Source organism: Manis javanica, chromosome 12 (assembly GCF_040802235.1).
Source record: "Manis javanica isolate MJ-LG chromosome 12, MJ_LKY, whole genome shotgun sequence".
NCBI lineage: Eukaryota > Metazoa > Chordata > Mammalia > Pholidota > Manidae > Manis > Manis javanica.
Window position 1 is genome coordinate 57,981,378 of NC_133167.1, and position 24,443 is coordinate 58,005,820.

The following is a 24,443-nucleotide window of genomic DNA, read 5'->3' on the forward strand; positions in this document are numbered from 1 at the left end:
AGTGGACAGAAATGTCCCATAGGTGGGGAGGAGGACTCACGGTGGGGTGGGTGGTATTTCCTCGAGCAGGACGCGCGGCTCCCAGGTCTCAGACCCGGCGCGGAGCGGACTAGGGCAGGAGGTAGCCCCGGGCGGAGCACAGGGAGCGATGCCCTCGAGTCCCCCACGGAGCCTCACTGCGCTCAGATCCCGCCGGTTCCAGGCAGCTGCTGGCGGCGCCCTTCTGCTAACGAGTTTAGTTCATCCGCCAAGCCTGTGAAATTACTGCCGAAAGCGGGTTTTGGGTTGAGATGAAAAAGTCACTAATTTTTCCAAAAGGAAAGAGAAGGCTCATGCTAATTTGTGAGCGATTGGGAAGAGAAACGTCTCGAGTCTTGTGGGCAAATTCAGCGTGAATCGGCAAAATATTCCTGATTTAGAAGCTCGCTTTGAAGTCGCCTGGCATGACAACAACCGCCTTCTCTTTTCATTCCCCCCGCCAATCTCGTTTTTTCCCTCTCTACTCCGTTTTAATATCCAATAAATGTAATAGGTCTCTGTTGAGTGCATTTCCCCTCGCCTCCTCGACCTTTTTCCTGAGCTGTTTGGGTGCCTGAGCCCCTTTCCCTTGGGAATAATTCATTCTGAGGGCGCCAGGCTCACCGGCCCAGAGCCCACCGAGGACTCTCCCGCTTAAGTTAAAACACACCACGCCGGCTTTTCAGCTAAATACAAATGTCTAAAAACCCCAGACAGTCTTCCCAAAGGCACACTAGGCGTGTGATTTCAACTACTCCTTACTCCTTGTCGGTTGGCCCAGCCTGTAAGTGCGATCCTTCCAAGTCAGTCCGGGTGGACTGAGTATCATATTTTGCAAATGGAGAAAATAAGGTCGAGATGAAAAGGTACAAGATAATGTCTAACACTCTCCCAATTGTTTCTACAGGGAATAGCTGAAAATGTTTAAGGTAAAGGGATTGCTAATGAGTCTCCAGATGAAAAAAGCCTGCTTTCTTTAAAATTTAAAATCATAGGGAAAGCAATAGACTTGCATTGTAGGTGTGGTGGAGGGTAGACTTTTTTGTTCTTGTTTTCTGCGGGTTATCGCCAGGTAGAACTTTTCTTAAATCCCAAGGCGAACGATTCTGACAGTTTATGATTTGTACTTCAATGTTGCAAACACCCACTAAAAGAGTATTATTTTCAATAAAGCCTTGGGACTAACTATATAATTGCTTCTTTTTATTTCACTGTGGTATGTGTGAGTGTGTGTATTTAAACCCTCGATAAATAAGTGGGTTTGGTAATGCAGTGGGGAAAAAGAAGAGCCAGCTCAGATCTCAACAATACAAGGCACCTTCTAGAACTGTGTGATTCCTGGAGTGCACAAAAGAAACACAAACACTACAAAATTCATTTCTACACATTCTGGTCCAATTAAGAAAACATTACAACACAACATTTCTTTTGGGACAAAACAGGTAGTACTTCTTTTCTCCCCCAAGTGTTCTGTTTATAATCTGAATGGAAAAGGTCCGCGATTAACTTCGTAAATAAAGATCTATGCTTTTACGCATTTTTGTTTTGGTAGAATGCATTACCTCAACCGTAACACTTTATAGTTTCAGCTGTGCCATACTCCAAATTTTCTGAAATCCTGACCAAGCCAAAATTTTATACCTAACAAATACGGCTGCACATTTTAACAGTACATATTGTTTCTTTTTGGTGAAATGTACCCTAATTTGGGATTAAAAATAAAATCGTAAATATTTTAATCAAAATTTTCCTCCTCCGCAACTCCAGGTTTACGAGATCGCAAAGTGGAGCAACGGCGCTCTCTAGTGGCCACCTCGAGCCCACCGAGCTTAACTTTTCTTTTTTAGACTGAAACCAATTCCAGTTTTGTTTAGTTTAACAGACTTGGATACGCTGACACTAATAACGCTTCATTCCTTTGATTGTCAACAAGTCAAGTGCAGCAAACAGGGACTCCTGAATGCCAGAGATATTTGTGCTCCCAAGAGTTTCCAGTAGTGTCGTTTTCAAAAGCTTCCAGCCCTTCTTTTGCCAGACACAATAGGTCCCCATTCTGTAATTGCCCGCAATTATAGGAGGGGCTAGATTTAACAAAAAATCACAACTTTCTAAATTTCAACTGCAACGTGGCTTTTTGCAGAGGAGCCAGGCACTTCAAAAGCTAAAAGATCACAGATTTAATTATTTTCTTTCAAAGCCGCTACTCTTTAAGTATTAAATCATGAATATTTGCTATTTTAACTTTGTAATGTTAATGCTTCAGTCCCATTTCACAGGCCAAATAAGGGGGTTGGGGCCAGTGGAAGGGACAGAAGCCAAATTAAAAGCTTTTGCTGGATCTCTGGGTTGCTGTCTCAAAAGGCCCTGTTGGATTATGCTCATTGGAACACGGATGCACAATAAATGAGATTTTAAATTTATATCGTCACAGAATGAAATATTTTGACTAAGTAGTCTACTTGTTTTCTTTTTAAAACAAAGACTTTAATCAGTTTAGATGTTTCCTGTGAGGTTAATTTTTTTCTTATTTTCAAAAATGCTTTTTTCCAATTCAGTGTAGAGACAGTATTTTCTATAAACAAAACGATTTAATTTCCAACAACGTTTTTGCTGTAAAATTTGGAGCGAAGGGCCAGATATTTTCATGAAGGGGCACTTCAGTAACTTTATCTTTTCCTCATGGGATTAGGAGACCCTCGGCCTGAGTAAATGACCCAAGATCGCTAACTCTCCCACCCCCAAATAGTACAGGCCAATTTTTTTTTAAAGAATATCTAGATCGTGGCCATAGTCAAATACTATAAAGAACCACCAACCATAGCTAATTCTAATAGTCTTCCCACTTTAAAAATCAGAAATACAGCATTTCCTTCCTACTGCACTTCCTATTTCTTAGTTCCTAGGTGCGCTCACACCTCTCTGGGGGCTCCCAAGCCCCTGACTTCTTAGTCCAACGCAGTCCTGTTTATATTTTATTGTCCAGATTTTAAGACCCAATTTTGTCTGCATTTTTCCTTTCCTCCCACAAACACAAACATCAAAATGAGGCGGTTTCAAAGCGAAGCGCCGGGCCTGTCGTAAACTCATTACTTCCAGACGTCTCGACGGCTCAATGGCTTTATGACACCTTGGATCTTCCTGTTTTCAAAGAGTCCTAGGTATCGGGCTGGCCGCAGGGGTGAGGGTACGCATCACCTTCTGCCGGATCTGGGCCTTGGCTTTCCCTCCGAGGCCCCCTGTTTTACCTTCAAGTCCCCTTTTTCATCAGGATCCCCAAGTCTTGGCTACTGCCCTCCCCCAACCCCCCTTCCGCCCGGGCCAGGCAGCCAGACGCCACAGTCTCTCTGGCCGGCAAAGGCTGTGCTGGGCCCAGAACCTTCACTTACAATGACCTTCATTTTAGCCTCTGAATGCAGCCCTCAGAGGGCCACGCTGGGGCTAAACATGCACAGAAACTGGGTGGGGGTTAGAAGACTTGGGGTGGGGTAGCTGCGGAGGGGAGCCTTGACCATTTTGATCTGCTAAGACCACTTTGGGGCTCCCATGGGGAGGAGCAAAAGCTCACCGTCAAACCAGCTCAGCCCTCCCGGAACCAGCCAGCCCCTCAGATCTGTAGGAGTTACTCCAGAGTGCAGAGGTGGCCTTTCCCTTGTTTTGGAGAGAGGTGGTGGTGGTAGGGAGTAGATGGCTGGGATTCCTTAGGCAGACGGAGTCGTGGGGTGCCATGTGCAAAGCACCAAGGACAGGGTGCATGTCTTCTGGGGCCCCTCAGCTTCGCTGAACACTGCTGCTTGGCTGACAGTGGGCACAGGGCACAGTTTGCCAAGGTGCTAGAAGCAGGCTGGAAGTGGGACTGGGCTGCCAAGGGCATCCGAGGGGCTGTGCTCTGGGCTCAGTCTGGGCACACCAAGGGACACTCAGAAGCATATCAGTGACCCCTCAGGTGAAAGCGCCCATATATTTATCAGTGTCAGCCCTCTCAGGGTTGGGATAGAAGTCCCCTGAGGGGATATTTTGCACAGACAGAGAAAGCAAGCACACAACATTCAGGGCCAGCATCTGGTCTCCATTTGATCAGGTCAGCATTTATTGGTAGGAAGCGATAACATTTACAACTGGGTCCTCAGGCAGGAACCTGGAGGGCTTACACCCACAGCTGCCCATTCCAGCTGAGCCCTTCTGGGAAGAGAGAGGCTCCTCTGGTGCACTAGAATAAACCCACTACCCAACAGAAGGCCCTGGGCTCCTCTCTCAGCCTCATTTCAGGTCTCAGTCAAAGGTCAGCGGGCTCCCTGAGGATAGGGGCTTTCATAACCAGTGGGCAACCTGGCTGGGCCTCAAGCTGGGCAGGCCTCTGCACTGTCTTGCCTCTGCCTTCATTCCCAAAAGTGGGGCGCCCTTGGCCCCTGCTTGAGCAGCACCGGGGGCTAAACTACAGCACTTCTCAGACACAGAGGGAACATTTACACAGGAGAGGACTCCTGGAGCCAGCGTGCACTCACAAAATATAGCATTTCCTAAGGAACCAACAGGAAAGGAAAAGGAGGAAGCGGGAGAGGGCAAAATCCCAGAGCCACTTGGGCTCTCCAACACATAAGCAGGCAAATACAGAGTCCCCAAATACCTCACAGAGACCAACCACACCGTCACTTCTACCTGAAAAGGAAAAGAAATGTCCCAGTTGCTGGAGAGTTTCTGGAAATCAAGCACCCACAAAGAAAAGTCCCCATTGCCTTCGCAAAAGCAGAACGGTTCCGCCAGCGCCCAGCTGGGTCAGTCTCCTTTGGGGCATTTCTCCTTGCTCATCTTTTTCATTTTCATCCTGCGATTCTGGAACCAGATTTTGACCTGTCTCTCTGTTAGGTTCAGAATCCTTGCCACCTCGTAGCGCCGGTCTCGGGTGAGGTACATGTTGAAGAGGAATTCCTTCTCCAGCTCTAGCGTTTGATATTTGGTGTAGGGACAGCGCTTTTTCCGGGTGGAGCGAGCATGGATCCAGTTTGCTGCAGGGTTGTCTATGAAGGGGGGTGTCGAAGAAAAGGATCGAGAGGCGGAGGGGAGGTAGGGAGAGAAGGCAGGGTTGGGGAGAGAGGTCGTTAAATTAATTTCACCAAGGATGGGCGCTTCTCACAACTTAGGGGGGGAATTATCATAAAAAGCCTTAATGCCCTCGCTCTGTTTACCGTACACACCGCGCGCCCAGGGTAGATCGTTATGGGAAGTTTTTTTATGGTTGCGTGTTGCTCGCCTAGGCTAGGGTAGGCGTCTAGACGTTTTTATAGGTTAGTAAAACTATCAGTTTTGCACATTCGAGCCTTACGGGTTTCAGCAATAAATCAGGGGGCAATTTCTTTTGCACTTACTTGGGTCAAGTTGCTGCGGCGGCGGCTGCGGCTGCGGCGGCTGCTTCTCCTCCTCCTTCAGCGGGCAACTCGGGCTTGGGTGGTCGCTGCAAGCCGAGGGCTCCGATGAGCCGCTTGCCCCGGACCCGGACCCGATCCCTGCCCCGGGCCCGGTTCCCCCAGCCGCCGCTGCCGCCTTGTCCCGTAGAAACGGGTTGCACGAGAACTCGGGGCCGCCGCTCCCCTGGGACTCCCGGGCCGCGGAGCACTCAGTCCGTTTGGAGGAGGAAGACGAGGAAGTGGAGGAGGAGGTGGAGGCGGCGGCGGTGGCGGCGGGGGTCGGGGCCGCTCCGGATTCAGGCTTAATCCCGTAGTGGTGCCCGTTGTGTGGGCCGCTGGGACCGGGGCTGGGACCAGGGCCTGGGCCACTGCCGCCGCCGCTGCCGCCGCCACCCGCGCCGCCCGGGAAGCTGGGCAGCGGCTCCATCCAGGAGCGCATGTAGCGGCCAGGCTCGGAGGCGGCGGCAGCCAGGGGCGGCGGGGGCACGTACGGGTGGTAGAGGCCGCTCATCGCTGCCGCCGCCGGGGGCTGAGCGGGCACCGCGGACCACGAGGCAGAGAACACGGCCGATTTGGGGGCAAAACTACACGAGGCAAACTCGGCGGCGGCGGCCGGGCTGTCGGCCACACCTGCGGGCCTGCCCTGTGCGCCTGGCCCCGGCGGTCCGAAGCGCGCGGCGAACACCTCGTCGCCCTCATGGCCTATGAGCGAGTCCACGTAGTAGTTGCTGAGGGTGCCACTGGAGGACATTTTGAGGCGCCGTGCGCTCCCACCCAAGGTTACACTGCCCGCCGCGGAGCAGCTCCCCGCCGGCGCCGAAGCCGCCGACTAGTTCGCAGGCTGCAGCCTCCACCATTGGTCGCGCGGCCCACGTGATCATATTTACCAATACCGGGAGTAAATCAGTCCGCTAAACTGGGGGCTGCTGTGATTTAAGAAAAAAAAAAATCATCAACATAAGCGCCACAATTAGAGCCCGCGGGGCCCGGCCCGTGCGCTGAGCTCGACTCGGCCTGGCTCGGCCAGCCCGGCGGCGGCTGGGACCACTCGTCCGACAGCGGCCAGAGGAGGCGCTGGGGACTATTTGTTCGCCACCTCTTGCTGTTCTGGGTTTTGCAGCCTGGGCACTGGCGCTGCGTCCCCAGAGCCTGGAATCCAAGCTACAGCCTGCCTCGTAGGCCCACCAAGCGCTTGGCCAGAGCCGGGAACAGTCGGGGGCAGGCTGGGCCGGTGAGGCCCGAGGCAGGCCTGCCTTCAGATCCGGCCCCCTGGCGCTCGAGGGGAGTTTTTCTCCCTGTGCCGCTCTCCCGACCCAAACCCAACCCCTCCCTACACATCCCCACACACACACACTCTCACAGCTTGTCGTGTTGTTTAAAACAGGTGGAAGACCTCTGTAATGATATTATGCCTTTCAATAAAAATTTTATGAGGTGTATTTGATTATAGATTAATGTGTCCCTAATAAAACGGACGGATGGAGCAGCTTGGAGGGCCCCCTCCTTTACCACACTCACACACGCCCGCTCAGCCACACACACCCCCGACGTGAGGCTGAGCACACGCCGCGGCCCGAGGGGTGAGCTGGGCGGCCTGGCCCCGCGGGCTGGGCGCGGCGGCGGCGGCGCTGTCTGCCCTCGGAAGGGCGGGCAGGCTGGCGAGTCGGCTCCAAGAAGACAGTTGCGGTCATGGTGACTTGTCTTCTCCGGAGCTGCTGGAAAGACCCTAGAAAAGAACAGGCCATAGGGCAGAACCCAAATGCTAGCGCAGGCCCGCTCCCGCCCGCAGCCCCGACCCTGCCTTTGGTCAGCGGGAACCACATCTCCCCCGGGCCGGCCCGCTTCGCGTGGTTGTCATTGGGGCACGCCCTTCCTAATTCTCTCTGTCTCTATTTCTGCCTCCAGAGGTGAGACTAGGCAGCCTTGAATCTGTGGGAAATACCCATTGTCACTCCCAAATCCATGGTACAAAGCCTTAGAAACCCGGCTGGGGGCTGAGACAAAAGCAGCCTGGACTCAGGAGGTGGAAGATACATTCTTCGCTACAAGTTGCCCAGCTCACCTTTGAAGGACTCCTAGCTCACCTCAAGCCCAGGAAAGGAAGGGGAAATGGCTGCTTATGGCCTGACTGATTGCTTTTGCCAATGGCTTTCTGATTTTCTTCCAGAGGACCTGCTTTGCCTGTAGCATGGTGTTTCTACCGAGACATGTCCACGGTCGATGTCTAATGCGGCACCCCACAACACGGGAGGAAAATGGAAAAATTTTCGTCCTTCTTTTGCTGCCCAACTAATGGCCCTTTGGGCAAATCTATTTCAGTGTTCCCAACCTGGCAGTGATTCCTAGCCATCTTTCTCCCACCCTTAGGAAATGGCTCCCCTAAAAGGTTCTGTGTTGGAAATGGGGAAGGTTCTTGGTTCTCAAGAGGAAGTTAAGTTTATTCCAAGTTGGAATAAATACTGAGTCTCTGAAAGACTCCCTGGATGAGGGTTCTAAGGCTTAGAGCCCCTAAGTAGATTTTTAGGAAAAAACGAAAAGGACATGTTTTGTAGAGCTGCTTGAAGCTGATGGAGACCCTTTGAAACCACAGCATGATCTGGGGTAACGAATTCTCTGTCAGCTCGCTCCCCCTCAAGGCCTTTTCTCCCTTCTCCCTAGCAGGACTAGAAAAGTCTGGACTCTTTTGGGGTGCAAATGCTATATATTACACCCCCCGCATGCACGCTCATGTGCACGCGCGTGCACACACACACACACACACACACACACACACACACATATACTGGTGAAGGCTGCTGCCGCTGCTGCTGCTGGCTGGAGAGTTTTCAGGGCCATGCGGTAGCTGAAACATTGGACTTCATGGGAAGTCATGTTCACTTGCAAATTCTTTTAGTCACCCTTTGTACATTTGCATCCCAGATACAGTGACTCCAGCCAGCATGTTGTAATTAAATCGAATTAATTGGGAGAAATCTTTTCTTCCTTTAAAAAAATTTCATGTCGGCCACTAAAAGGTAATAACTGAGCATAAAATCCTTCTACAAGGAAACCAGGGCAAAGTGGAATGGGAAAACTCACCCATCCTCGGCTTCACTGTAGCCTGGCTTTCTTGTGCTTGGGATGGGGGTGTGTGAGGGAGAGGGGAACAGAACTGGATCCGATGTAATGCTAAGCTGCTGCTTGTCCTTGCTCCTGTAATGGAGGCCCAGTGGCTTCCAGGTGGGCAAGACTGGTTTCAATCCAGCCCATGAAGATGATACACCATCCAGAAATCACCAGGACCCCACTGAAAGCATTAAAAATAATACAACCAAAACCAAAGAGAGGAAGACACAGTAGGGAGTTCAAGGGAAAAACAGTTTGGGCACAGACTGACTTACCAGGCTCAGACTCCAGTGAAGCTCACACCCATTGAGAACTCAATTATGTTACTCTCATGCGAATGCAGGACTGCCCTTAACTATGAAAACAGCACACCCAGGCTGGATTATCGCTCCCCCCACCACTGCCAGATTTCAGTGTCCTAAGCCTCTTCCATCTCCTTTCCCTCCTGTCTGTCACACCCGGCCCCCAACAAAAGCAGTTTAACAGGAAGATAATCTCACCAAAGGCCTTCATTTCCACTGTAACATATTTCCATTTCAGAAAGCAGAGGGAGCGAACTCGTTTCCAGAGTTTATTGCATCATACATGCGACCAGAACATGCACAGAAAGGACAGGTTGCTGTTGTACTTCTACCAAACCACAGATGCACCACAAGGTAAAGGCTACAAGGCATAAATCGTCAATATTCCATCCCACCAAAGACAATTGCTAAATTCATTTGCAAAAAGATACATTGTAATGTGCTTTTTTAGTTTCCCTCCCCCCAAAGCTTGTGAGTTTCCTTAATCTTTTTTTTAAATATATATGTAATTTTAGTACTTTGAAGTACTGGATGTATTCAAAAGGCCATGAGCTCATGGACTAACCACACACACACATACAGACCCTTTTGTGTTAGGAAAAACATGAAAAAGTCACATTGCTGGATGATGAATGGATTGATGGATGCTCTACAGTTTCAATAAGTTAAGACCCAAATGAAAATGTGCAGTAATAGTTACCCTGCATTACGATGTAAAAATAATAAATAACACGTGCTAGTTTTTTAATATATATATACTCAGGGATTACAGATCACTTGCAGCACGAACAGAATGACCCCAAAGTCACATCTAGCAGGAAAAACAAAACAAAACAAAACAAAAAAAACAAAGAGCAATGAAGGTTTTGTTTCCGCCTTCCCAGTCCTCCAGCATTTGGCCCTGGAACGCGGTGCCCTCTCCGATCCTGGCCTCTGACGGGCCTCGGACCTAAGAGAAGGTGAGGTTGGCGGTCAATTCTCGGATCCGGTTCTCTCGGCTCATCTTCTTGAGTTTCATTCGGCGGTTTTGAAACCAAATCTTGACCTGCCTGTCGGTGAGGTTAACGCTCTTACTGATCTCTAGGCGGCGCTCGCGGGTGAGGTACATATTGAACAAGAACTCTTTTTCTAATTCCAGCGTTTGGTGCTTAGTATAAGGGCACCTCTTCTTTCTGCCACTCTTTGCAGTGAGCCAATTGCTGGTTGGAGTATCAGACTTGATTTCCTCTAACAAAATTAAAGGGAGAAGAAGAAATAAAATCAAGATTTTTTTTTCTTTCAGTCTGTTCAAATGTACCCTTGGCCATGACCCTGCTGGCAGCCAGGCCGCTTTGGGAAATGTTGGTATTAAACATTACTCACATGCGGTGGGACCTGGAAAGGGATTTGTAATTGATGCCAGATTAGTTTAAATGCCCAAATGACATGATGGGCGGATACTCTCGCCCTGCTATCAGAGTCCTCTCTCTTTCTCTCTCAACTTTCTGACCTGCGCAAAACATTAGTACAATAATAAACTTTCAGGATCTCCCCAGCAACATTCTAAATGGTCAGCTTATAACAGGACTGGAGTGGAAGAAGCAAGCCACAGCCTAAACCAGCGTAACAACCCCACTGCTGTCTCAAGTCACCAAGTCTGCCACTTCTTCCCCACTTCTCCTAGGCAGGCAGGGAGCCCCTTAGTCAGGTTTATAAGTGTCTAATCTCTTTCAAAACATAATCGAGGAACCAAGTAGACCACCACTCTGGGCATTGTTGTGATCCCTGGAATGTCCTGACTTCTCATGCCTTTTTGCCCCCCACAAAAGCATTCCTCCAGAAATGTATCTCTTTGCAGTGGCCCACCTCTGGGCACTGGGAGAGGCTCAAGGGCAGGGTTTCTTATCAAAAAGCCAGAGACCCTGGCTCTTTGCTCTTACCCAGCCCTAAGCCTGGCCCTGCTACTGTATGGGCCATACAGAGTCCATTCTTCCCCCATCCCTTCCGCCTTTGCCCCCTTTGCAAATGGATTGCAAAGCTTGCGGTACTTTGCCCCAGACAAAGCCAAGGTTACCTAATCCCGCAGAGGCCAGAAGCCCTGTTCCCCCCGCCCAGGCACCAACCTGCCAAGCCATCTCGTTTCCCTTGCCTCCCCCAAGCTCGCAGGATGCGGGGTACATACACTTAAACACAAACACGGTGCCTTGGACTGCATTAAACATCATCATTGGATGAAAGGAAAAACTGGGACTGCAAATTTGAGCATAAGAAAGGAGGTTCTAGGGCCATTTAGGAGCCGCAGGTTTCATTTGCTCTCTTTTGTTGCAATTCAGGTCTAGCTCAGGAAAAATAACCCCGGTCAGCCCTTCCTTTTCCCCGGGCGCCATCAGCGTGGGGCCAGGACTAGCCAGGAGGGTCAGGGCAGCCTGGGAGACGCGGAGACTATCTCAGGACTGAGACTGCCACTCTAAAAGCTGAGAGGAGCAGCACCTGCCAGTCGCACCCGCCTCAGCTGCCCGGGCTCAGCGCTGGGCACCCAAGGCGCTCCCTTTTTGCCGGTTCCCGGGCTGCGCACCCCGCTGGGGTGGCAGTTCTGCTCATACCGACCTTTGCTTTCCTTCTCCTGTACTTCAGGACTGGACACGGAGACCTCAGCCAGGCAGCTCCTCTCTTCCGGAAGGCCGCCCTTGGCCTCGGGGCTCTCCACCTGGGAGACTTTGGTGGGCTCTTGGCCGCTTGAGGGCTCGTTCATCTTCTTTTCCATCTGCAGCTGGGCGGCCGAGATCTGCGGCTTGGCCGCGCCGCGAGGGTTGAGCTGGAGCATGACTGTGGAGCTGCCTTCGGGGCTGTTATTGTACTCTTGGGTTTTCCCGGTGGCGTAGGTCTGACTCAGTCTAAAATATCCAGGGACAGGAACCTCGGGGTTCTCAACGGGACAGGACTCAGGGACCAGCCTCTGGTACGAAGGGACCTCGGCAGAAATGAGTTTGTTGCGCTTATCAGAATACATGCAGCAATTGGATTCTTCCTTAATGTTGGTGGTGAAGGAGCAAGTGGGGACTTGCTGTGTAACAGGTTGCTCTATTCGACAAGATCTGTTCGGGTCTGTCCAACTGTCTACTTGAGGTATATAAGGATGCACATTCATACCCATATTTTGGTGGTTCACTTCTCTTTTGGCCAGAGACGGGAGCAGTCCACAGGTTTGCATTCCATAGGTCCCCATGTCTGCGCTAGGTGGTGGCATGTACATGCTGGCGCTGCTCGAATAAAAACTGTCACTCCTGCAGGCACTGATCAAGGAATCTACTAAAAAAGTATTAGCAGCAGGAGAGCTGTTGGGAAAGGACATTTTGGGGAGGAATTTGAAGAAGAGAGATTGTGTCCTTTGTAGGCTGACATCTCTAGGAAAACATTCCCCGTGTAATTGTGGATGCCTCTGCCGACCACATGACAACCAAGCCAATGAGATTTGAAAATGGCCTTGAGCCGCAGCCTCCTCTCAGGTCACGTGCTCCAGAGCCCGGCCGGCCGGTCGCGTAAGCGCGGACAACAGCGACATCTACTACGCGCCCGAGATAGTGCGCGCTCGAGACAACCAGCCCGGCGCTCTCAGCCGTCCGCCCGCCTCGCCGGGGCTCTTTCGGCCCGTCCGCGCCACTCGCGTCCCCCGCTCCGGCGTCTGGCCCCGCAGGCGGAAGGAAAGGTTCGGCCAGAGGGCCGTCCGGCAGGACACGCGCGGGCAGGGAAGCCGGAGCGCCCTGGCGCCGGCACACAGAAGCGTTCCCTGCACACACCCAGGCAGAACGCGCCCGAGAGGGCCGGGGCCCGGGCGGGGGGCGGGGACCCGGGCGGGTTATTTTTGTCCCGAGCAGCCTGGGAAGGTGAGTCGGATTCCCGGGCCCTGACACATCCCACCCTACAGGTCCACAGGAAAAATCGCTCTAGCAGAGATGCCGTCAAGGTGTCCTAGGGAGCGGGGGCGAGAAGGGCCACGGGGGCCGAGAGGCCATGCAGCTGGCCGGCCCCGAGTCCCGAGGTCCCGGCCGGCCCCGGCGCTGTCCTCTCCCTCGGCCCGCCCGCCCTGGCTTCAGGCCCCTCTCTGCCCCGGTAGGCTGCCGCCCGGAGCCTTCAGCTCCCCGAGGAACCGCGCCCCGACCTGTGCTGCCGGGCCGCTGGGAGCTCTCAGCCGGGAGACGATCCCTAGCCAGCAGTTCGCTATCCGCGAAAGCGTCCCTCGGGTTTCCAGCGAGAGAACGAAACCGATGTTTCCCTTTCCACACACACTCTGATAATAGCGGGCAAAGAGGAAGGAAGGGAGAAAGAAAATGATTTTTTTCAAGGAAAAGGGAAATTTTTTCAAGGAAACTCTCGACCTCACACTCCAGAAGTTTCAGAAAACTGTCTGGGCCAAGCAGAAGAGAAAGAGATGCAAAGGTGTCATTTGGTTCTTCTGCAAAGAAAAATATGTTTTCCTTTTATGGATTTTGTAAAAGCATTGGTTTCTGACAAGTGCAAGGTACAAAAGGTTGTGGAATTTATTAATACATATTAAGAAGAATCAGGACGATCAATAAAATTCTCATCTACATTCTTGGGCTACTTGGTAATTTTCTTGCTTCTGAAGGTTTTTAAAGAGTTATACCCGCTGTTGCCACACATGGGAAGATATTTTATTAACAAATCAATCGAGACTTTGTAAAGGATAAGATTAATAGTTAAGATTTAGCATAATGGCGTTCACTTTATGAATTATTGAAAATTATGCTATTGATTTTTCCCCTTCACTACTAACCAAGAAGGTCAATTTTTGTTTTAACACAAATTGTCAAATATTAAAAGCTATACTTTTGCCACAAGTTGAGCTTTATAGTTCTGGACAATTTCTAAAATTATGTGACACAGTTTTGCATGGGTAAAGGGAGGGAGAAAAAAAGGAGGTGGAGGAATTTAGTCCTGTTTCCTTTGGTAAGGGAAAGTTCTATAAAGAGGATCTGGTCTGGCGTTGTGGTCGAGCTCATTTAAAGAGCGACCACCATCACCACCATGGAAACTCAGTTTTATGAGGAACTTCAACAACTTCCTCCCTCACTCTGTGGTTGCAGGCGGTGAGCAGCCCTTAGGAAGCCCCAGCCTCGGGGCAGCAGCAGGGAGCTTTAACCTTGATTTCCAAAGGCTTGCCCTGGGCGAGGGGCTGGGCCAGGGCATTGGAGCCGTCCCCTGGTTTCCCAGATCCCTTTCCTGCGTCTGAGAGAGGAAAGGGGCCCCGGAAGCTCTGCTCACGAACCAGTTCTCTGTGCAGAAGGAATCCGTGTTTTCTTTTCCCCCGCAATAGCCAAGTCATGGGCTGGCCTTGGATTTCAGGCCCAGAGACTGAACTTCAGGGCAAATTAGGTTTCTGCCTCAGCAGAACATTTCTCTGGAGCCCAATGCTCATTAGAGCGCCTTAGCATTCTGGGGGACCTAGAAGCCTGCTCGTTTCTTCACAAAAATCTTTTTCAACAAACCCTTTGTCCCCCCCACACGAAAAGGAATCTTCCCTGGCCTGGTGAAAAGAGGCGCTGGACATTATTTCGGCCTTGGGACCGCTTCGCCTGTCCCCTTGCAGTGCCCTCGCCCAAACAATAACCCCTTTTAAAAAACTCCGCGGTGGCAATGAGACAGACCTTTTAAACCTTTCCGCAGCTGTTCAAATACAACATCATTGTCAGGTTAAAAGCCTGGCGCCTGTAACTGCTCTGGCTGCGGGATGCCGGCTAGTGAAGCCGGAGGTTTAAACATTACCTTTAGGCAGGAGTGGCTGTTTTTAAGATTGGGGATAGGGGGTGTGAGGAAGGCAGGGGGAAAAACACACCCAACTTTGGACTCTAGTCTGCTAAGGTCCTGTTCAGACTTAACAGCCACTGACCAGCAACCCAACAATTGCTTTCCCACAAGGTGGAAATCATGATCCTTGCCACCATTAAGCGTGCCCAGGGCTGGACGAAGTGCCCGCTGCATACTCTCGGCAGGCGCCCTGACGCCAGCCTGGTACTTCAGCACTGTTATCCCTTTGCAACGCGGCCAGGGCAGCTCCCGGAAACTCGTATGTCTAATTCCCCCTATCCCACTCTCACAGCAAGACTGTCCAATCTAATCGGGAATTTTATGCCCATCAAATGCCCTTTCATAATCTTTATTTATACATGAAGAAAACATCCAGGCAAAAAAAACAGCAATTCCTTGCAGAGGGGGTAGGTCTGTGATGAGCCAGGACAGGCAGAATTTGCTTTTTGAATTTGGAAGTCATTCTGTTTCAGCTCCCGGTGGCTTTCAAGCTCAAAGTCACCCTTCTATCACATTGGATTTGGTTTAAAGAAGGTTTTGTCTATTCACAGGGGGAAAAAAGTGTATCAGATATAATTTTTAGTCTATTTTTACAAAATTCTATTTTATTCTTTTTCACATTTCTACCTTCAGACCAGTTCCTTGAGGCCAGAGACTGGCAATATTTCAGAGAGATTTTTATCATAAAGGTCGAGCAAAATAAAAACAATTCAAGAGAACTGTCTGGGCCGGGAGGATGTAAAATTTGCCTAAGACCTTAAGGCTAGGATGAAGCAAACGGAATGAAAAGGCTGTGGCTTTTAAGGCCAGCCTTTATTTTCCTTAGGAGTATTTAATATGGCTGCATTGCTGCTGTTTTCGATCATCTTTAGATCACTTGGAGCAGTTACCATTAATAATAAATCAATATTGCACCATAAAGGAGATGAATATCCATATTTGTAGCAGGACATCCTTCTCCCTGGCACAACTCCTTCTAGAGAAAAATTAAAAAGGTCGAGTTAGCAAGAAATTAGCATTTGTATTCAAGAGGTGGTTTGCATCTGAGCTCTCCTGTCACTGGGAAGAGCAGCGACCCTGGGCCTGAGAGGATCTGGGGGCTCCTAGATTCACCCAGAATTTGGAACTTGAGTGGCCTCAGGGCAGTGCCACTCTAGGGGGCAGACTGGATGGGGACGAATTTTAAAAGCTGCTTCCCCAGGGTGCTCCTCTGAGTTGCACTGTACATGTCCCTGCTAACGAAAAGAAATCAAAGGCGAAAATAGGGAGGCTGGGGAAGCCACCACCACCACGATGAGGGGGTCTACGGGGACCAGCTAAAGGGCCGGCTGCCGAGAAGCCTCTTCCCATTGCCAACACAAAAGACTCCTATTTCCCTCTACTTCAGGATCTGAGACCACAACGACCCAGCCTCCATTGCTACCCTCCAAAGCCACACACACCCTGAACAATCAGGAGGCGCCAGATCTGTATCCCCAGGAAGTCCCGGTCCAATCCCCTGGCCTGTTTCAGGCCCATCTTGAACTCTCCCCGGAGGAAAGGACCTGCAGAGCTGAGCATTCATGGTCTGACAGTAGCTGCCAGCCAAGGCCAAGGGGCCCTGCAAGGCCATGCGTGCCCTGCTGGAGCCGCCTACAGAGAAACACAACGACATTTGGGGAGGAGAGTTCTCACCCCAAGTGGACTGAAGCCCAGGTTAGACCTAGGGAAATGTCGCTTCACAACAGCTAAACTGAACCCGCCGTCAGACAGGCGGGAGCCGGGGGTGCCCTCGGGAAACACCCACGCCTCTGGCTGGCGCCTTGCCGGGGGCTCGTGGCGCCCCAGCCACCGCTGAAGCCAATGCCAGCTCCCTGGGGTGGACCCAGGGCCTTTGGTCTAGACTGTGGAGAGAGGAGACAGAGACAGCGAAGACAACGAGGACGGCACTCATTCCAGGGGTTGCCGGCACTTCAAGGTGAACTTCGGGGAAGAAGGAACAGCCACCCTCCTTTGGAATGGTCCACGTCCGGGAGCCCTCCCTTTTGGAACCTTTCTTTTGGACCGTGGATGGTGACACAGCCGTCCCCATTGTCAGGGGCTTTGTAAAGGGGCGAACTGGGGTGGGGGTGGGTGAGCAGGGCACGCAGCAAGAAAACTGCTTCCAAGACCTGGTGCCAAAATCAAACTCTGCGGCCAAGGCCAACAGGGTGCTACGAGGGTGTCCAGAGTTCTGTCAAACGCAAAGCCCGTTTGTTTCCAATGCATTCGTCATTCCGAGACGCTTTGGAGCATAAACGTCTCCCGGACAGCCTGCCGCTTCCCGCAGCCGCGTCAGCCCAGCCTGGCCTGGGCGCCCTAACTGCCTGCGCCTCCTGTTCGCTATCACTAGCCCCGGGCGCCTGGCACGACCGGGCTGGGGGGACTCCCTCGCCCAAAACGGCCCCTTCAGTCCCAGCGCGCCTGTTTTTTTGCTGAGACCACATTCAGCTAAGTTGCCGGCGCTCTGATCAGTCTTAAACAAAAGCCTTTTAATCATCCCAGGCGGTAGGAGAGCACGCAAGGCAGACGCGGTTTTTTGGGAGGGGTTGGTCCTACCCTCCTATCCCTCTCCACACTCAAACCAAGAAAACTGATTTTCCCTAATTCAGTTAACTCTCAGTGGCATGACCTACTTCGAAGTTACACGTATTTGTCTTTTAAAAACCCTCAACACCATCAGGTTATATACCAAGGTATTCTTTGCAACAGCTTTATCTTTATAAAGGAGACAACGATTGGTAATCACTTGTTTCAGGAATCTGGGTAGTTCCCTTTTCTCTATCCTTAAACAACTTCCCCCGTCTCCTGGCTGCTTAGAACAAGCACCTTAGCGGCCGCTTGCCTGTAGTGGGCTGAGATTTCCTATTAGAATCCAGTATTGGAAAGATACGGTACCGCAGCCTCTCTGCCGAACGCGGCTTCTGGAACGTGAGCACGCCCTCGTGTGGCTCTACGAGGCCATGCAAATGGGAAATGGGATCTCTTGGTTCTGCTTGCCTAAGGTGGTGGACATACAAGCTTGCTACGTTTAGACGCAGTTAAAAAAAAAGAGGAGAGAGAAAGAAATAAACCAGTTTTACGCTCCTGGAACGATCATATTACTAGGACATTGACATTTTAACTGACGTTCAGAATTTCAAACAAAATTATTCAATTGTAGGTTTTGTATCTATTGCATCTTTCACCAAAGGCTTAGAGAAGCTTTGGAAAGCAATGCAAATATATTTTCTTTTGTTTCATATTATAGAAAGTACAATATTTTATTTGACAGGGTGGCTAATTTTTCATATATTACAAAGGTGAAGGCCTGAATAGAACTTCTACTTTCAAATGCTTGTTTTAAAACCACAGTTCTTCATTAGAGCAAAGGATACTGCTATGACCGCCCCCCCACCAAAAAAAAACACCCCCAGCATTTCCTAGCTGTATTCAAAGCATGCTGGTAGACATTTTAATCTAACCACTATTTTTAAAAAGATGTCAATTGCTGTTGAATTACAGAAATGTTTGAAGGGAAATTAAGGTTATTGATCTTGAAATGAGGAATTTGTTTAGATTTATGTGATCCCCGATATAATTCTGTGTGGTCATAAATGTATGTGGGGGTCTGGATGTATGTGAGCATGTATGTGTGAGAGTGGGTGGCAGTTGAATATCACAGAAGAACCTTAAGGCACCTAATTATTCAGAAAGGTTAAAGGTGATGACCTTGACATTTTGGAAGTTCAAAGGCATACACTTATGTTTTTCCTTCCCGAAAAAGCTTTGGCAATTAAATTTTTTTTTTTTGCATTTGGAAATGCATGCCTCCTTGGAAGATGCATGGAGCGCTGTACATCTTATGGATTTATTTATTTTGTACTTTGGGCTTATGAAAGGTTAAGAGTCACAAGATTCACTTTACTCTTTTCAGGGAAAGACGCTTTTCTCACTCCTCCAGTTTATTGCACATTGCGGAAATCTCTTTTGGGCCCACCAGAAGGTGTATAATATAACCCAATTAAGCTGTTTAGAACTTAAGCTTTTATGGTGTTGTCTAGACAGTTCAAGGTTTTGTAAACAGCCTGGCCTGGCCCTGCAACATAAAGTGCAGTACAGCCCCCACCACATTCTTTAACTTGAAGCGATAAATGCGGTGAGATGTGGGTCTGCAGCCCCTGGCGCTATTCCAGGAAGAACCTTACCTTTCCTGCTCCAGGCCAGCTGTGACACCAGCAAGGACCCCAATCAAGCTTTCTCCATTCACTGATAGTTTACTTTTAGCAAACTTTTTCTTTTCAATGTAGAGTTCTAATTTTTGTTTCTTCTTTGAAAGGACTCTGACTCCTTGACACCTTGTTAAGAGTGAATTTGGATTTTCTAACGTTTTTTTAAATGGCTTTTGTCTTTTCAGAAATTCCAAGTTCACTAGACTAAAGGTGGGTTAGGGGAGGAGATTTGTTTCTTAGTTTCCTGCTACCCCAGCCTAATTTGGAGAAGGCAGCACCAATCACATCCTCAATTAAGAAATTCATCCCTAAAGTGATTTTAAAAACTGGTGTAGCCTAGAAGGGGTGGAAGGGAACAACTGATTTTAGCGGGATTAAAAAACTTCACTTGATTTTCAGATGCATAGGGGAGATTTGGCCACTAAAATAACCTAATCAGACACTTAACTTTGCAGAGGAAAATTCATATAGTATATTGAAGCTGTAACCTTCATTTTACTAGAAACCATTTATTCACACAAAAGACAGTGACTCATGCCTTGATAAGACAGACCAAAGGTACATTTCCCAGTTTAAATAATTTGTATTCACCAAGGGGGGAAGGTCTGGGTTCCTTAAACTCAGAACAATAACAAGTGCCTTCCAGCCCAGAGGCCTAACTCTCTACAGATCCCACAGCGTCCCCACGGGGACTCGAAGAGAAGGAGGGAGAACAACAGCACATTGGCGGTAAAATTGTAAAGGGATGTTTGCATTTACCATTTTCCCCTTATTAGGATCCATTCGGCCAAGTCCCGGCCTCGTCGGCAGGCTGCAGTGGTCGCTGGGAGGTCCCGAGTTGACCGTGGGAAGGAGTCGTGGAGTTCCACAGAGAAGAGGCGTCATTAAGCCCAAGGACATTGGGCCTGCCGAGGGCAGGCTTGTGGGGAGCAGGGTGGGTGAGAGAAGTTCGGGGGAGGGGGGTGCTTCCTGGAGCTCTCAAAATAAGGGGTTTCCAGTGAAATACTGCAGACGGTCTCTGTTCAGTTTCTTTTCTTTCATCCTGCGATTCTGGAACCAGATTTTGACTTGCCGGTCAGTGAGATTGAGCATCCGAGAGAGTTGGAGTCTTTTCTCTTTGTTTATGTACACGTTAAAGAAAAACTCGCGTTCCAGTTCACGGATCTGGTACTTGGTGTAAGGACAGCGCTTTTTCCGGGACCTCTGTGGGGCCACTGAAAGGCAAAGAAACCAAGGGGTGAGAGAGGCCGCTGCTGCGCACCACTACCCGCCCGCCGGCCCGCGCAAGGGCCAGGCCTCCAGCCCATTCGGGACGTCCCCTGCCGCTGCTGAAAGGCCCTGTCTGCGTCGTGGGGGATGATATATGGGCGGGCACAGGAGAGAGTGCGGGCGTGGACGTGTGTTCACGCCCGGACACACACACACACACACACACAGACACACACACACACACACTGGCACGGAGGTGGAGAAGCAGAGGAAGAGGCAGGCTATGAGCTGGAACCCGAAGGGAAAGAAACTCGAGAGCGCCAGAACATTAGCTCGACTCTAGCGAGCAGCGCACCTCAGCCCAGAGGCTTGGATAATGTCCAGTTCAAGGATCAAACTGTCCCTCTCACACATATTCCACCCCCCACAAAAGCAGGAGGTGCGAGAGTCCACACTCACGAATTGGCTTAAACCTCCCCTCCCTCCCTGCTCTCAAACACACACCCTCAAACTGGGGAATTGCTCTCTGCAGCGATTAATGTCTTCTTCGAACTCTACCTTAAGCCCACCTAAATTGGTTTCCTATCGTAAACACGCTTTACAACGGCCCGGGAAATCTTATAGGATGTATAAACCCCTTCGAACGCTTATAAAGTAGCACATAAAACGGCGCAAGCAGAGGGAGGCCCCCGCGCCCCCCCCCGCGCCCACGGCCCCCTGGCCCAGCCGCCCACCCCGCGCCCGATGCCTACCTGCGCCGCCACTCTTCTCAGTCCCTGCCTCCCCCGGGGGCCCTTCGCTGTCGCCGCCGCCGCCGCCTTCTGTTGCCCCCTTGGGCTCTGAGCCGGGGGTCGCCTTGGCACAAGGGCTGCCCCCGCCGCCACTGCCCCCTGTTTTGGGGTCGCCTTTATCGGCAGCGCCCTCGGGCTGCGGAGGCGCGGGCGGCGGTGGGGGCTGCGGTCCGGGGAACGGGGGCCCGGGCGCAGCCTCGTAGAACTGGTCGAAGCCCTGCGGCAGGATGCCGTTGCGGCCCACGGCGCTGTAGAAGTTGGAGGCGGCGCCTGCGGGGCCGTGTGGCGGCCCGGGCGCGGCGCACACTGGCTCGGGCGCCTTGAAGAGCACGTCCGGTCGGCGGCCCGCGGGCGGGAGCAGCTCGCGCTGCATGGCCGCCTCTTCGGCCGCCGCCGCCGCCGCCGCCGCCGCCGCCGCTGCTGCAGCGTAGTAGGGAGCGTAGCCGCCGGCGCCACCACTGCCGCCCCCGCCGGGGCCTCCCCCGCCGCCACCGCCCCCAGCGCCGCCGCCGCCTCCGCCGCGGTAGGGCCACTTGGCGCGCTCCAGGCCGTAGTCGCGGAAGGCCACTTCGCGCACGGGCTGGACGTGTGGCGCCAGGTTGGAAGAGTAGGGGAAAGTCATCTGGCAAGACGACGGTTGAGACAGGAACGACGGCTTACTGGCGAAGTCCGACGGGGCCACATAGTAGGCGCAGCCGGGCAGGTACATGCTGGCTGCGCTAGGGCCGCACTCGTCAAAGTCGTTCATGGCTCCGCGGCGTGCGCGCCTGCGAGCCCTGGGCCGCTCCCCGCGCCGTCAACCTGAGCCATCGATTGCACAAGAGGCTTGGGCCGGGATCAACTAAGCAAAAATCCCCACCGGTCGCTGACGTGCAATTCATCTTGATTGATTCTGGTGGTAATTATGTCACGTGACGCCATGGAGAGAAATGTCCTTATATCTGTATCAGCGCTCGCCAACACGCCCCGGGACGGCTCCTGGCGCCGAGACACACGCGCGCTGGGGGCGGATCGGCCTCCCTCTCCAGCCAGCAATCCCCAGGCGCCCCCTGACCAGACTGTGCCGCAGGCCGGTCACCTGTGCGCCTCCGGCGGCTGCCACTGCTGGGTGCATCTGCCACCGCCCGGCTGGGCCGCCCTCCCGCGCCCGCCCTCCCGCGCTGCTTTAAGTACGCGGACCAAAGCCGGCAGGGAGGAGGAGGGAGGGGGAGAAGGAGAAGGGGGAGGAAGGGGGAAGAGAAAGGAGCGGAGTGCGGAGGGGGCAGCCCCAGCCCGGGGCACCGGGGACTAGGTGTGAGGGTGTGAGCTTCCCACCCCCCACATCCCTTCCTGCAGCCGCTCCCTCCCCCACGACGCCGCCACCCTCTGCAGCATGCCCGCTGGGAGCTTGTTGCTTCTTGTTCAAGAAGCTTAATTGCGGCGCTCTCCAGGCGCAAGAAGCCCTGATTTACATATCTCTGCCCAGAGCGTTCGCCGCGGAGTAAGTTGGTTCTCTCTCCATTCCTGACTCCGGAATCGCGAGTGCCAGCTCAAAAAACCCACGCCAAAACCCCAGGAAGAGCTCCCCCGGACCAGGCCCTGGTGCCCACTCGGCCCTGTCACCCTGTCTCCTCCTCTGTCTCTGTCTTCCTTCTCCCTTCATCTCCCTCCCGTCTTCTCACTACTCTGTTTTCCTCTTTCCTTCTTCCTGTCTCTCACTTTCCTCGGCCTCTCTGCCCGCGGATCCACTTCCTTACCCCTCGCAGTGTGTCAGTCTCTCTCTCTCCCCTCTTGTCGCCTCTCTGCCCTTTCTTTCCCAGCACTAGCACAAGAAGTGAGTTCAGCCCGCGGAGACACCCCGTGGCCCTCTGGAAGCTGGGTCGCGGGGGTCTGGTGGACAAAAGGCTCTGGAGTCCTTTTCTCAGGGTGTCTGGGCTCTCGCTCCCCCCTCCCCCCAACCAGAGACAAATCATGGGCGCCTCCGCCTGCCTCACCCTCTCTGCTTTCTAGCCTGATACCAGCCCGCCTCACATCCAGCCCCTTGCCCGCGTCGGAGCCCCGCCGAGGCCTAGGCATCCACGCCGCGTCTCCCCTAGGCTCCTGTGGCGCCCTTGAGCCGGCAAGGTCCCTGCGGCCCCCCAGGAGGTCCGTTGGCTCTGGGAGCAGGCTCTCAGCGGCTCTTCCCTCCTTCCTCGAACCCCTCTGCGCCACTTGGCCCCGAAGGCCCCCCATCCACTCGCCCCAAGGCCTCTCTCTCCTCAGCGGCTGCCGTGTCTCTTTCCTAGACCTGGGGTCCAGGCAAGGCCTGGACTCCCACCTCCGTGACAGTCAGAGCGTTCCAACGGCAACATCAGTCTCCCGGAAAATAGCTGCCCCAACACAAGTCCCATAACCAAGGGCAGGACGTTGCCCCTCTCCCCAGGATTCCTCAGCCACAGCAATCCCAGCACTGGGTTCTGGGCCTTCGCCCTACGCCTAGGGCAGGCAGCGCAGGCTGGGAAGCTGGTTCCCTCCCTGGCCCCGGCTGGCTGCCGCGGTGCCCGTGCGGGGAGCTCTGCCCACCATGCCGACAGACAGAGAAAAGGCGGGTGATCAGAGCTCATATCTATTTTCTGGCCGATGTCCCCCCCCCACTTCCTCTATTTCTCCTCCCTCTCTTTCTCCCTCCCACTCTCTCCTCCGCCCTCCCACCTCCGGTCTCTCCGAACACTGCGCAAACAGGTCGGTGGCTACTGGAGGGCAAAGAGCCTTCCCCCTACCCAGAACTGCCCATCCTTGTGTGCACCTCCTCGACACTGGCACCATCGCTCAGATTCCAGTTCGCCCCCTTCTCCTCAGCTCAGATCGCCGGCTCATTTATCTGCCTTCCCATCTCCATCCCCCACCCAAGCCTCTCCCTTTCGGGCGCGTGGTCGACGCCCCTGGATCTCTCTCCTAAAATGGCTCCCAGGACACTGAACACCGGCCCTGCGGCCGCTCATGACCCAAGGCAACGGCCTCGGGGGTGGATGGGTGGCCCTCAGCCGGCTCTTTTATGTGTCTGGAGTGTGCAAAATGCTCGCACCTTCTCTCGGCTCGGGGTGGGGCGCAGGCAGCCCGCTGTCCCCAAAGTGGAACCTGCTGACCGGCGAAGAGGGAAATGCGGAGGACGAACCATTCAAGTTCAACGACATGGCGATGGCGGCTCCGGTGGAGCCGAGCTTTGGCGGGGGAGGGTGCGCCATCTGCAGCGGCGCGGGTGTGCAGGGGAAAGGGGCAAAGGGTCCTTCTCTGAGCATTAGCACGGACCCCCGTCCCCGCCACGAGTCCTGCATTCATTCTGGGCCAAGTCCGCTTGGCCCTTTGGCCCCAGCCCCCTCCTGGATCCTCACCCCAAACCTAAGAAAACCTCAGCCTCCCGACCCGCGCGTCCCACGAGAACCTACCGAGAGGACTCCGGCGATGTGGCCTTGTCCTTGCCTGCCCGGTCCCATTTGAAGCGCCGGGAGTGCACCGGACCTTCGCGGCATAGCCAGCAGCTCCCCGAGTGGTAGCTTTCCGCGCAGCGCCTGGACGCGATGCGGTAATTTCGAGCCACCCAAGATAAGACACTAACTTGACCTT

The 24,443-nt window shown here is 52.7% G+C and overlaps 3 protein-coding genes across 4 annotated transcripts; all 3 read right to left on the reverse strand.

The window, feature by feature from the left end:
* Positions 1–4,083: 4,083 nt before the first annotated feature.
* HOXD9 (homeobox D9) lies at positions 4,084–6,705 on the reverse strand. The gene is made up of 2 exons (XM_017675307.3): positions 5,382–6,705; positions 4,084–5,033 (listed from the first exon to the last, which is right to left on the reverse strand). The coding sequence occupies exons 1-2, from the start codon at positions 6,169–6,171 to the stop codon at positions 4,792–4,794; spliced, it is 1,032 nt and encodes a 343-aa protein (XP_017530796.1). The 5' UTR covers positions 6,172–6,705; the 3' UTR covers positions 4,084–4,791.
* A 197-nt stretch (positions 6,706–6,902) lies between these two features.
* Positions 6,903–23,444, reverse strand: HOXD11 (homeobox D11). Of its 2 annotated transcripts, none has more exons than XM_037020617.2 (3): positions 20,823–23,444; positions 19,621–20,075; positions 6,903–7,146 (listed from the first exon to the last, which is right to left on the reverse strand). In XM_037020617.2, exons 1-2 carry the CDS (start codon positions 21,607–21,609, stop codon positions 19,840–19,842), a joined length of 1,023 nt encoding a protein of 340 aa, XP_036876512.1. In that variant the 5' UTR covers positions 21,610–23,444; the 3' UTR covers positions 6,903–7,146; positions 19,621–19,839. The 2 variants fall into 2 exon arrangements, with proteins under 2 accessions (XP_036876512.1, XP_073074767.1); XM_073218666.1 differs by lacking the exon at positions 6,903–7,146 and adding an exon at positions 9,918–10,054.
* Positions 7,703–15,498, reverse strand: HOXD10 (homeobox D10). The gene is made up of 3 exons (XM_017675308.3): positions 11,414–15,498; positions 8,801–10,054; positions 7,703–8,706 (listed from the first exon to the last, which is right to left on the reverse strand). Exons 1-2 carry the CDS (start codon positions 12,156–12,158, stop codon positions 9,777–9,779), a joined length of 1,023 nt encoding a protein of 340 aa, XP_017530797.1. The 5' UTR covers positions 12,159–15,498; the 3' UTR covers positions 7,703–8,706; positions 8,801–9,776.
* Positions 23,445–24,443: the final 999 nt, after the last annotated feature.

Excerpts from the sequence above, each read along its gene's own strand:
- HOXD9 (XM_017675307.3), bottom strand. The coding sequence starts at position 6,171 with ATGTCCTCCAGTGGCACCCTCAGCAACTACTACGTGGACTCGCTCATA. Across the intron at positions 5,034-5,381 it reads GCCGCAGCAACTTGACCCAA|ACAACCCTGCAGCAAACTGG; the intron begins GTAAGTGCAAAA and ends CCCCCTTCATAG.
- HOXD10 (XM_017675308.3), bottom strand. The coding sequence starts at position 12,158 with ATGTCCTTTCCCAACAGCTCTCCTGCTGCTAATACTTTTTTAGTAGAT. Across the intron at positions 10,055-11,413 it reads ACAGGAGAAGGAAAGCAAAG|AGGAAATCAAGTCTGATACT; the intron begins GTCGGTATGAGC and ends TAATTTTGTTAG.
- HOXD11 (XM_037020617.2), bottom strand. The coding sequence starts at position 21,609 with ATGAACGACTTTGACGAGTGCGGCCCTAGCGCAGCCAGCATGTACCTG. Across the intron at positions 20,076-20,822 it reads TGAGAAGAGTGGCGGCGCAG|TGGCCCCACAGAGGTCCCGG; the intron begins GTAGGCATCGGG and ends TTTGCCTTTCAG.